This window comes from Zalophus californianus, chromosome 16 (assembly GCF_009762305.2).
Source record: "Zalophus californianus isolate mZalCal1 chromosome 16, mZalCal1.pri.v2, whole genome shotgun sequence".
NCBI classification, from domain to species: Eukaryota; Metazoa; Chordata; class Mammalia; order Carnivora; family Otariidae; genus Zalophus; species Zalophus californianus.
In genome coordinates, this window is record NC_045610.1 from 17,667,250 (window position 1) to 17,679,163 (window position 11,914).

An 11,914-nucleotide genomic window follows, 5' to 3' on the forward strand; every position below is an offset into this window, starting at 1 on the left:
CAGGGCTTGATCTCAGAACCCTGAGATCATGACCTGAGCCTAAGGCAGATACTTAACCAACTGAACCACCCAGGCGCCCCTGTCCAGTGATTTGAAGCCCATAGCATCCATCTAAGCTCTTGGACCAAGTGACAACTAGTGTATTATTGCCCAGTCTTTGTTTAATCAGGCATTTATTATACCTTGAGTGCAATTTTATCTGGATGATTACTTTGATTATTTTGAATAATTAACCTATTGTTCCAAACATCCAATTCTGGCAAATTTTCAAAACTTAGAAGTTTTTTAGGAGTGAATTTGGTGGGGGATAGAAGGGAGCAGGGAGAGTGTGATCTACCATTCTCTGATTCCAACAGTAAACATAAAACAAAAAAATAATTTGAGATTTATACACTTTTAGCCCTGAGGAGAGATTATGTTTTACCTTAACTATAACCCATGTCCAGATACATCCTATCTTAAGGAGCTCTAGTTTTATTTTTCATTAACTATAATTGGCCACTGATAAATTATATGGAATACAATTACACAAAATCCAGTTATACAGAAGAAAAATCACCTTTTTGTCTTTCAGAATGGCAGTTGTATGGCCATGGGAAGAGCACTTATTCTCTAGTCATAGTTCATTCCTGTTAACTGTGTAGTCTTTGTTTACATTATAAACCTAGTAGAGTATTTCCTTTCAAGGTGTTGTAATTCCTATTTTCCTGTTCTTTGGTTCTTGTGGTATAGTAGTCATCTCTTGTCTTATTCATCAAACCTTCAAATGAGCCCTCTGTGAAGCTTTCTGGAATGCTTACAGATAGAATTTTTCTTGCCTTTTCTCTGTATGTCACTATAGTTCAGTCATGTACATATTTTCTTCACTGTAAGTTATCAAAGTAAGCACATTGTGATCACATTTCAATGGAATTGGAGCAAATGAGGATTGTGTTTACTAATAAATGGGTATGGATTCACATTTTGACCTTATGGGTTAAAAATAAGAGTAGGTGTGATTTGAAGAGCAGAATCACTTGCCTATAGCAAAGAGTTAAGTAAAATTTTAATAAGGCATTTTAAGCATCATGCTTAATCAAATTTGAATGCTTCATTCAGAAGACTTGGGTACCCCATTGGGTTATGATGGGTTGCCAAAAAATACTTCCATTTTTTTAATAACAATGAGCTGTTACAAGAAATACCATTTAGATTAAAGCATGCTTCAGCATATCTTTGCTATTTGTATAGATAGAATTGTTCTCTTGGTAGTTTGATTTCAGATGATAATTCACTTTTTTTTTTTTAAAGATTTCATTTATTTATTTGACAGAGATAAAGAAAGCATAAACGGGGAGCAGCAGGGAGAGGGAGAAGCAGGTTCCCTGCTGAGCAAAGAGCCCGATGCAGGGCTTGATCCCCGACCCTGGGATCATGACCTGAGCCGAAAGGCAGACGCTTATAATTCATTTTCTGTAATTAACTTAAGGGAATCTGAAAGACACTATTGAGAATTCCAAGAAAATAAGAGTGTTTTGTCTAAGGTTAGTAGAACTGTGCTATTTCAACCCTACCTCCAGCCCAGCAATAACCAGTCTAGATTTTTTAGGTTTAAAGTGAAAAGCATAGCTTTAAACTTTGCTCTATAAAATTTAGTGTATAAAATAATCTTTTTTTTCTCTTTCTTTGCAGAAATGGAATCTGTTTGGAATTTGCAGAAGCAAGGTAAGAATGGTTAGGTTACCTAAAATGTTAGTACTAATGACTAATTAGTGTATGTTATGTTTGGGTGGGAATAACATAAACAGTGACCAACCAAGTGAATAGGCTTTATATTTTGAATTATTTAATAACTGCAGTTAAAAGACGTTGGCTGCCTTACCAGGATTGCTAAACATGGGGTAACACTGAAAAGAGTATATGAAAATACTCTTCACCTACTAGGTGAAGAACGTGAATGTTTTTCCCCCCCTCTAATTATGAAAGTAAGACAGAACATAAATATTTTTAATCTAGGAAACCAGCATGAATAAGTGTTTCTACTTACAGCCAGTCTTTATCTGTATTTGTATGGTAGACAAGTGGTATCCTAATAACTGAAATTCATAGTTCAGAAAAATATTAGCTAGCTGTTTTAGAAGCCTTATTTGGGCTGTTATATTCTCTGAAATAATAGATGGTTAAAAATCTAAAGAATAGCAAATTAGCTTCCTTCGTGAACCACGTGTATAAGATGTGAATAGCAGGAATGCAAAGGGACTGAATAACCCACATCTGGATTGTTTGGAATTTTCAAAAAATTTAAATTGGTTATCCTGATTATTGTGTCTTTTCCAAATATATTAAAATGTGGTAAGATATGGAATACCTGAAATAAAGTAAGTTTCAGTCTGGAGAACTAGTCACTAATAGATTTGGGCTTTTAGAACCCTGTAACTGAATTGCATCCCATTTCCCATCCACTTTGCTAGCTCATATAAGTGAGAGAGGTCACTGTGTAAGCTAAAAAGTGGCAAGATTAAATGTAGGTTTCCCTGGGGGCTCCTGGCTAGCTCAGTTGGAAGAGCATGGGACTCTTGATCTCACGGTTGTGAATTAGAGCCCCACGTTGGGTGTAGAGATTACTTAAAAAATAAAAAATGGGGGCGCCTGGGTGGCTCAGTTGGTTAAGCAACTGCCTTCGGCTCGGGTCATGATCCCAGGGACCTGGGATCGAGCCCCGCATCGGGCTCCCTGCTCGGCGGGAAGCCTGCTTCTCCCTCTCCCACTCCCCCTGCTTGTGTTCCCTCTCTCTCTGTCTCTTTCTCTCTGTCAGTTAAATAAATAAAATCTTTAAAAAATAAAATAAATAAATCTTTTTAAAAATGTAGGTTTCCCTGATTTCTGGGCATTGCTTCTCCTTCCATCTCTCTCTTGTACTTAGGCCAGGTCTTACTTGTCTAACACAGCTGTGGCCTGAAGATACTAGCAAGCTCCTAAATTATTTTGAGTTGCTTCTGGGCAAACGAAAAAATAGACTAGAAAATATACTCTGCAAAAGTAGACCTCCTATATTTATTGTAAAATGGCCATTAACTATTAAGAACTAGCATTATCTTAAGAAAAAAAAAAGAACTAGCATTATCTTCATGGCAAGTTGCTAGAGGATGGCTATTACAGTCCTAGAAAGGGTATTATTTTGTCTCTGCACTAAATTAGATTGACTGTTAGGCTCAGGTGAGCATGAGATCTTTAATATTATTTTTAGGCCTATACTTTTCCATTAGGCAACAAGTTTTATTGGTTTCCTGTTTTTTATTAAAAGCGTATGTACTTTTAAAAGTTCTTAGATAGGGGGAAATGGTATGTAATAAAATTGCCTCTTCAGAACAGGGGAGCATACAGCTAAATAACTGGAATTTAGAATAGCACCCAAATCTTAGCTTATGCACAGTGCTGAGAATAAAGACTGGTGGTGCTATGGGAAATTTGGAGGAAGGAAGAAGTCAGTCATGATTAGGACTGAACTGATAGTTTTGCCAAACTTAACCAGAAGTTTTTGGTGCTAGATGTGCCTTGAACAGTTCCTTACTAGACAGCCCCCACAGGTTAAAGTAAATTTTGACTTCATTTTACTGAGAACAAAAATAAATAAATCCAAGTGTTTGTTTTAGTATTGGATTATTGACGATTTAAGCTTTTCTAATTGGGAGAAACACATAAACCCTTATTTTTTTTTTAAGATTTTTATTTATTTGACAGAGAGAGACACAGCGAGAGAGGGGACACAAGCACTGGGAGCGGGAGAGGGAGAAGCAGGCTTCCCGCCGAGCAGGGAGCCCGATGTGGGGCTCGATCCCAGGACCCTGGGATCATAACCTGAGCCAAAGGCAGACGCTTAACGACTGAGCCACCCAGGCGCCCCACATAAACCCTTATTAAATGAACTCAGCCCCTGTCTAATCTGTAGGAGTTGAAGCCCTCGCTGGCTGGAGGACACTGTTGCTGGAAATCCTTTGGGATGCTGAACTATTTATTGGGTTGTGGAAAAGTAGATCATGTGTGTGTTAATACAAAGAAGTGGTCTTTATTTTTTTATTTATTAATTTTTTTTTTTTAGAGGGGGAAAGAGAATTTTTTTTCTTTTTTTTTTTTTTTAAGATTTTATTTGAGAGAGCAAGAGCACACGCTGGGCGGAGAGGCAGAGGGAGGGAGAAGCAGGCTTCCGCTGAGCAGCGAGTCCGACATGGGGCTCGATCCCAGGACCCTGGGATCATGACCTGAGCCAAAGGCAGACGCTTAACTGACTGAGCCACCCAGGCCCCCAAGAGAGAATCTTAAGCAGGCTCCACACCCAGCGCAAAGCCCAAGGTGGAGCCCAAAACAGGGCTCGATCTTAACCCTGAGATATGACCTGAGCCAAAATTGAGTCAGACACTTAAATGACTCAGCCAACCAGGTGCCCTAAAGAAGTGGTCTTTAAATTGTGTTTTCATAAAAAAGGCAGCTAAAATGATGGTTATTTGGAATTTGTTATTGGGATATGGGCTTTTTGGCATTCCAGACCTTATTTTTATTTATGTATCTATTTTTTAACCTTCTCTCTAGATCCCAAAAGGATAATCACTTACAATGAAGCCATGGATAGTCCAGATCAATGAAGGACCAGACTGCCTATTTGTAACCTTTCTGCAGCATTAGAGCCACCGTTCATGGGGGACACAAGGCTTTTATGCTCCTAGATCTTCAACGCAGCAGAGGAACCATAAGTAGAATCACAGGATAATATATACAAATATATATATATACATATATATATATAGTTATTTAAAAAAAAAGGCAACTGAAAGTAATTAGACTTCTTAAGGAATCAAATTTATTTCAAGAGACTACACATGGTTATTTAATCTCCGGTACTGAATAGTTTTTTTTTTTCTTTTTTCTTTTGTTAGTTTTTGTTTTTAAGTGTGAATGCAAGTGATTAATGAATACAGACTTATTAACAAGCGTGGTTCTAAAGTTCCTGCTGTCATCAACTTGGGCAACAAATGACCCACTGGAAAGGCAAATCCACTTAAAAGATCTCTGTATCTTGTTCTGTGACTAAAGTGATACACTAATCACGGGGAACCCAGAATGATTCACCATTTTCCCCCACTCCTCCCTTGATCTTTTGGTTATACTTTTGAGCCCTGCGAGAATGCTGGATAAATGCCTTGAAGTTTGCAGGGGTGTATTTTTTTTTTTTTTTTTTTTTTTTTTTTTTTTTTAGCGAATATGATTTGCATGTCTTGCCAGGAGTTAAGCAGCCTCTGTGGGGTGTTGGGGAAATATTTTCTTTCTTTTCCTTTTATTTTTTGTGGGGTGGGAATAGGGGAGGGCATTGAAGTTCTACAATTCTGGAATGGTGGTACATAGTTCACTTGGCTTTGGTTACATACTGGACTTTAACAAGTGAAGAATCCATGAGTGTCATTTAAGGAAAAGTTACAGAACAAACAATTGGCTTTAGATATTTAATATGGAAAAATATTCCTTTGCCCATATTTTAATGTAATTGTATAAGTGGGAGCAAAAATATATTCTGCTTTTCAACTGTAGGTGCTCCAGACTTGCTCTCTGTCACTAACACTAAATGTGCTGTTTTCCTTGTTTTTCATTGAACATCTAAAGAGAAACTTCTGTACCTTTCTGTAAATTCTCTTTTAATTTCTCAGAAATATCTAAAAGGGGAAGAAAATTTTCCATGAAAACTATAAAACTTTTCATGTTTTTAGCCAGTGAGGAGGTAATAAACCCTGCCTATAGAAGGTGTGTTTTCATGCAAACTATACTTCTGAGCTTATTAGCTTCTAATTATATCTTAATAAATATATTTTATTACTAGAGCAAAATGGGTTTTTTAAGGAAAATAATGTGAAATTCTGGAAATTTTCTTTTGGGCAGAGAAGAGCATTAGCCCTGTCTTATCATCACATTGCCATCCTGTTGCACTGCAGCTTGTATATAGCATGCTAAAATAAATTTTTTTGTGTGTGTGCAGAAACTAAGGGTCCAATTTAAGATTGGGTGATGTTAGTGGCATAAAAACAAGTTCTCTGGCCTGACATAGCATCACATCACACACACAGAAATTAGTATATCCATGTATGTCAAATACAGGTTAAAATAGCAGGGCATTATATAGAGAGGTGTAGTCTTCTAATAAAAGACTGGATCCCCTGGGGTGTTTGGGGGAGAAGGTACACCTACTTTTGCTCAAACCCTTTGCTTAAGAAATGTCCAGTTTTGAGCGACTGTAGTATGGATGAGTTTTCTTGTTTTGTTGATTATTTGAGACTTTTAACAAGTAGTTTGTGAACGAAGCTGTTGGACTCAACATAGAGTAGAGAAAATATCTTTAGTCTGGATTTCTGCCCTGCTTAGATTTTAAAAGTATAAGCATGGATTGCCAATTCCACTTGATGTAAACAAAACTTTTTATACATAATATATATATATAATAACTTATTGTATCAGTCCAGGTTCAGAAACTTGTGGTAGGCCAGTTCCAGATAGTTTCATTTCACCTGTAAACTGTATCACTTTTACTGATATTGTAATTTTCAAATGTATAATATGTTTACAGATGTGCCCTGCATTTAGTCTGCCTTGTTCCTATTTTGATTTTTGTTGAGTCTCCTGCCTGCTTGCCAAAAGCTAGGATGCTTCAGGCCCATGTACAATTGAAAGCAGAGGCATCCTTGAGCTTTAAAGCATTGAACAAACTGGAAAATGCAACATACCACATACTGAAGTGAAAGAAGTCTGTGTTTTTGTGTTTTTTTTTAAATAAAAATTTTCAAAAAGTTAAAAAAAAGATATAAGGTGATTAAAGGACAAAAAGACTCCAGTTTGTTTTATAGGTTTTAAAGTTCTGCTGTGTGTTCAATTGCCTTGTGTAACCACTTGTCGCCTTAGGGCCAGATTCCCCCTGCCACCCCCCTTCTTTTTTTAAACGTCCATTTTGCTTGCCTGGAATTTAAAAGCTCTTCTGTCTCACAACTCACAAGAAACTTTCTGGGTTTGTGACATAGAGGTTGAATGAATATATATTTAAAAAAGGAAAAAAATTAAAAAAAAAAAAAACAGTCCCCATCTGAATTGGGCTTTTTAATTTAGAAGCAACGCTTAAAAAATGTCTTTAGAAATCTCTTGTTGCTTTCCTGCTTCCTTTCCACAGCCCTCAGGCCTCCATGTTTAGAGAAGCCAAAAAACAGAATGTATCCCTTATCTGTTTGTCCAAAGGTTTTTGAGAATCTCACTTCTAAATGAAACAATGCAACATTTCACCTTGATTTTTCTCCACTGAAATTTCCTTATTATATGGTTAGAGGTATATAGTTAGGAATGTCTCTTTCTGGGAACCCTAGTGCCCCATCATATTAATTGTCAGTATTTTTGGGCATTGGGTTAATGGACTTAATTGCCTAGGTACAAGCAGGACTTTGGGACAAATCTCCTTTGTGCTGTTTGGTAACACTTAACTCTACTTGTCGCAATCTTTCTCCTTAGGTCCTCACACAATTCCTTACAGAGCACTTATTAAAAAAAATCTTAAGAGTTGATCTGTTTTCTGATTATTTTTGTGTAAGCTTCTAAACAAACTTCAGCTGTGATTAATTTAGCACATTTAAATAACATCAATGTGTTATTGTTTGGTATAAAGAATTTTCCTTCAACTCAGAGTATTAGTACTGTAGCATAAACCAAATACAGTCTAGAGGGGATTTTTAACATCCCTCCATTATAAAGACTGAAAAAGGAGTGTGTGTGTGTGTGTGTGTGTGTGTGTGTGTGTGTAGTGTATGTATGTGTGAGGGACAGGGAGATAGAAAAAATTAGTAAATGAATGTGTGTAAGACATATTAGTATTCAGAGAATGAACTTGTATTTATTTTGTGCCATTTGTTTTCATTACACAGAATAAAAGTCAGGTGGTTTTAATCCTTAAAAGGGTAGTATTTGAAAAATGGCACTAAGAATGAAATCATGACCTATTTTTTTAATAGCTATGAAGATACTAATTATGGGTGAAGATTTCTTTTTAAAACTGTCTTGATTGTAGGCTTCTGTATCACATACCACTCTTCTTGTAGATGTCTTGAATAATTCCCTTTCCGCACAAAAGACAGGGTGTATTTATCTTTCTCTTTATTCACCCCCACTTTGCTGAACTGAAGTTAATTGCATAGCCTTTCCTCTGACTTTCTTAGTAATGAACTTTCACATAAAATATATTTACAGCATCTGTAGTTAGCCCTGCCTCCTCCTTTCTGGGAGGGGATGGACAATAATTAGGAATTTGTTAATGCCAGTTGTTTTTCTTGGAATAAATGGCTGGAGAAGGTATTTCCATTTTAGAATTTTGCTGTTCTCCTTAATCATCTGCTTCCCTAGTCATTGAGAATCTGCAAAAACTTTATAAAGGAAAAAAAGTGCTGCATTGGTTTTTCAAATAACAGTTTCTAGGGAAAATACGGCAAACCTCAGTTATGAGTATTGTTCACAATACAAAATGTTTCTTCACAAAACATTACATAGCAGCGGTAGTTTCGTACTTGGTTGTTAGTCTTGTTGCTAACCCAATTGGAGGCATCTAATGGTTTATCTTCTGAAAACTTTCAAACGCAAAAAGCCATTATAGTGTGAAAGTTTATGTCCTACTCAATGGCCACAAGCAAGGAAAACTGCAAGAGGACTTTGATTTTAGATTGTAAATAAGGAGGGAGTCATTCTGTCAAGGCTTTTTTCAGAGAAATAGGTTTGAAAGTCCCATTTCCAAGGATTAGGAATGTAGTTATGCCACTGGGCCGTATCCTCCACACATGATCCTTGTATACCTATGCTAACTGCAAAATAGACTCGTAGGACAAGTACATATTATGGACAATTTTTATAATCAGGTCTGTTATGATGATGTTGTACTAGTTAGATTCTGACTGGGCAGTGTCCTTTGATAATCCTACCTGTAACCAAACTGCTACATTTTGAAAGAGGGTAGGATTTGCTCATCTTTTCCTCCCCAAAGTATTGATAATTTGTTTAAAGGGGAGGGTCAGAGGACAAGATTAGATGTATAATAGCTGCTCTAAGTTTGCAGATGCATAGGTTATCCTTAGTTTTTAATACTGATGTTTTATTAATGTGATTAATCAACAGAGCACCAGGATTTTATGGTGAGGAAGATGGGCTTATGCTTAAAATGTTCTTTTTAAATACACAAATCTTTGCAGATGCGTGAGAGCCAGGACCACCCTCGGTTGGTTTAAAGAATGATAAATCATTGACTCCCCTCAAGTGCACTGTTTTACTGAGTTTTAAAGTAAATTTCACACTGTTTTGTTACTCAATAAGAATAAATAGGATTTTAAGTTGTCTGCATAATAGAAACACCCGGTGAAGCATGAATGGTATGTTGCTTTTGCATTTCTGGGAGTGTCAAATAGCAGTTGTGGGCAAGAAACCTATGGAACAGCCATCCTCACTCACATGTGTTGGGATTGCTGATTCAGACTTCCTATTTATCCATAAAATTTTGCTTATGTCCAGAGTTCTAAAGCCATTTTATAATACTGCAGTATCCCTTTTCTACAGCCTTACTAAAATAGCTACAAACATATTCCAATGCAGTATCCCTTTTCTACAGCCTTATTAAAATAGCTACAGACATATTCCAGTTCAGTTTCACTTTCATTGTATATCAGAATTTTACTCTACAGACCAAGAAACCAACTTGAGGTAAATTATATAGCTTTCCATAGGCCCTTTTTTCCTCAGGTGCTAAACAAAGGCTCCAAAAAATGGATACTGCTTTAGTAATGTCTTTTATTCTTAAACATTTCTTTTGCTAGATGTAAAGATTTGGTGTTAAAAATGGTTTTAATATGTAAATATGAATGAATGCCTTTAGTTTGCCCCTGTTTGTCTATTATTAAGTCTATTTCATTTTTCCTCTATAGAGGAGGGATTCATAATCTTGAATACATTTCATAAGGAGTTGTTGCATTTTTAGAGTGAAAATAAAACTGTTTTCTGTCTTGGATTAATCCTGCTGCTGCTATGAGAAACTGAAAATCAAGAATGTGATGCACTTTTTACATTACTATATACCATACCTTTATAAGTTACTTTGAATACCTTTCCTGTAGCTCAGCCACTAACAAAAGTGAATGAATTAAAAATTTTTCTTCAGGAGGGAATCAGTACAAATAAACTATTTATGGTATTGGCCTATGAAGGGCAATAACTTAGGAAAATAAAAATTGTTAGTATTACACTTTTTGGCCTTAAAATGTCTTCTACTACTGAAAATCTTTTAAATCTTAATTTTATTTCTCTTATTCCCTCTCTCTGCCTCAAAAAGAGGATTTGGGAAGAATGGTTTAAAGGAAGTATCATTGGTTTGTTGCTGATTTATCTTAGAGAGAAAACAATTGTCTACTATGTAAGCTGGGGGCTTTTTTGTTTGTATACAGAGGAGAAATAATGCCATCCGGAGCCAATCAGATTTAGTGTAATCAAATCAATCAAAACAACTATTTTGCTTCTCTAGTATATTTTTACTAGCAAAGATAAACTTTAGTAAGAATGCTACTTGACGAGAGGAAAAGTCATTTCTCAAGCACATACCCAAACTTGAAGGAGACTGAACCCAAAATAATGGAGGAGAAAACACCAAATAGGGTGGAGGAATATGAGAAAGATATGTGGTCCAAAGCTATCTGGTTATATTTTGATGTTGCCAATATTGCCAAGCCAAAATTTTAATTTGCTTATTTAATATGTTTGTTGGCCAGAGATCTATTTTTATATCAATGTGCCTTGCATGTATATTAAAAAAAGTTTGGAAAGGCCATGTAGTAATGCCTGAGATAGTTGATGGTTCTTACCACCTCACTAATTTTTATGCAGTATGAAATGCTCATTCTATCGCCCAACTGGTGCTCTCTGTTTAAAGTTATAGATCTTGTCACAAACTGGAACTATTTTATAAACTGGGGAAGTGATTTGATTTAGTTTTTTTGTTGTTTCTTTTTTTTGTTCTTAATCTGTTAGTGGCTGTTCTGTAGTGGGAAATAGTAAAAGGATTCTTCACTCCCTTTCCCTACCCCCTCAGCACCTTCTTCAAGTAATGTGATGACACCATTTCTTGTGTGCTTTGAAAAAAGTTTCAGCTTGCGGTCTCCTTTAGTGTTATAAAAAAGTGTTATAAAAAGCATTGTTTGCAAAATCTAGGGAGATAATGGAGTCCACTTTAATTTGGAATTCTTTGTGAGCTATGATCCAAGTTACTGGCTCTTTTCCAACTTAAAAATTTTTATTGTTAAAGCACCTTGGCTTAGAAAATTTTAAGTATTTATGTCTGCAACAATTGTCTCAAAATAATGAACTGTGCAATTCTTGTCATTAAAAAAAAAAAAAATCTGAACTCTCCCTAATGTGACTTGTTAGTTTCTCTGTATTTCCTGCCAGTGTAAATGTGAAAAGCTTTGCTTGCATTACGTTTTAGAAATGCATTTTGCACACTCGAATTTTGCTGAAGCTCCATGAAAAGGTTAGATCTAAGTAGATGAATAAAGCTATGCACATGTTTTGAAAGTTTAATTTGTGTGTCATTCCCAAAAGTGACCTATCCTTATTACTTTGCTGTTCTTAGCTTTACCATCTTTAGAAACATGGCTCAAAGTAATAGTTCTGGTCTAGCTCATCAGTAGAACTAGAAGAGAGGAAAACTGGCACCTATTTTAATAAACTTTAAATGAGAGCTGGACTTGTATCTACTAAAGGGCTTTTCTTGAAACAGGGCAGTTTATCAGCTTTACAAACTTTTGGATGCTCTTCCTCGTGGAAACTTTGGTTTATTTGATCAAATAGAAATGGGAGGTAACTCAAATAGGAGGGAAGGACCTTTACC

At 36.0% G+C, this 11,914-nt stretch overlaps 1 protein-coding gene across 1 annotated transcript in view; it reads left to right on the forward strand.

Moving 5' to 3' along the window:
- NUFIP2 (nuclear FMR1 interacting protein 2) overlaps positions 1-11,428 on the forward strand; it is a 30,333-nt gene extending 18,905 nt beyond the window's left edge. The window contains exons 3-4 of the mRNA XM_035724460.1: positions 1,672-1,704; positions 4,567-11,428. Of these exons, the coding sequence (XP_035580353.1) occupies positions 1,672-1,704; positions 4,567-4,619 (86 nt within the window). The 3' untranslated portion in view covers positions 4,620-11,428. The remainder of the gene's footprint in view (positions 1-1,671; positions 1,705-4,566) is intronic.
- Positions 11,429-11,914: the final 486 nt, after the last annotated feature.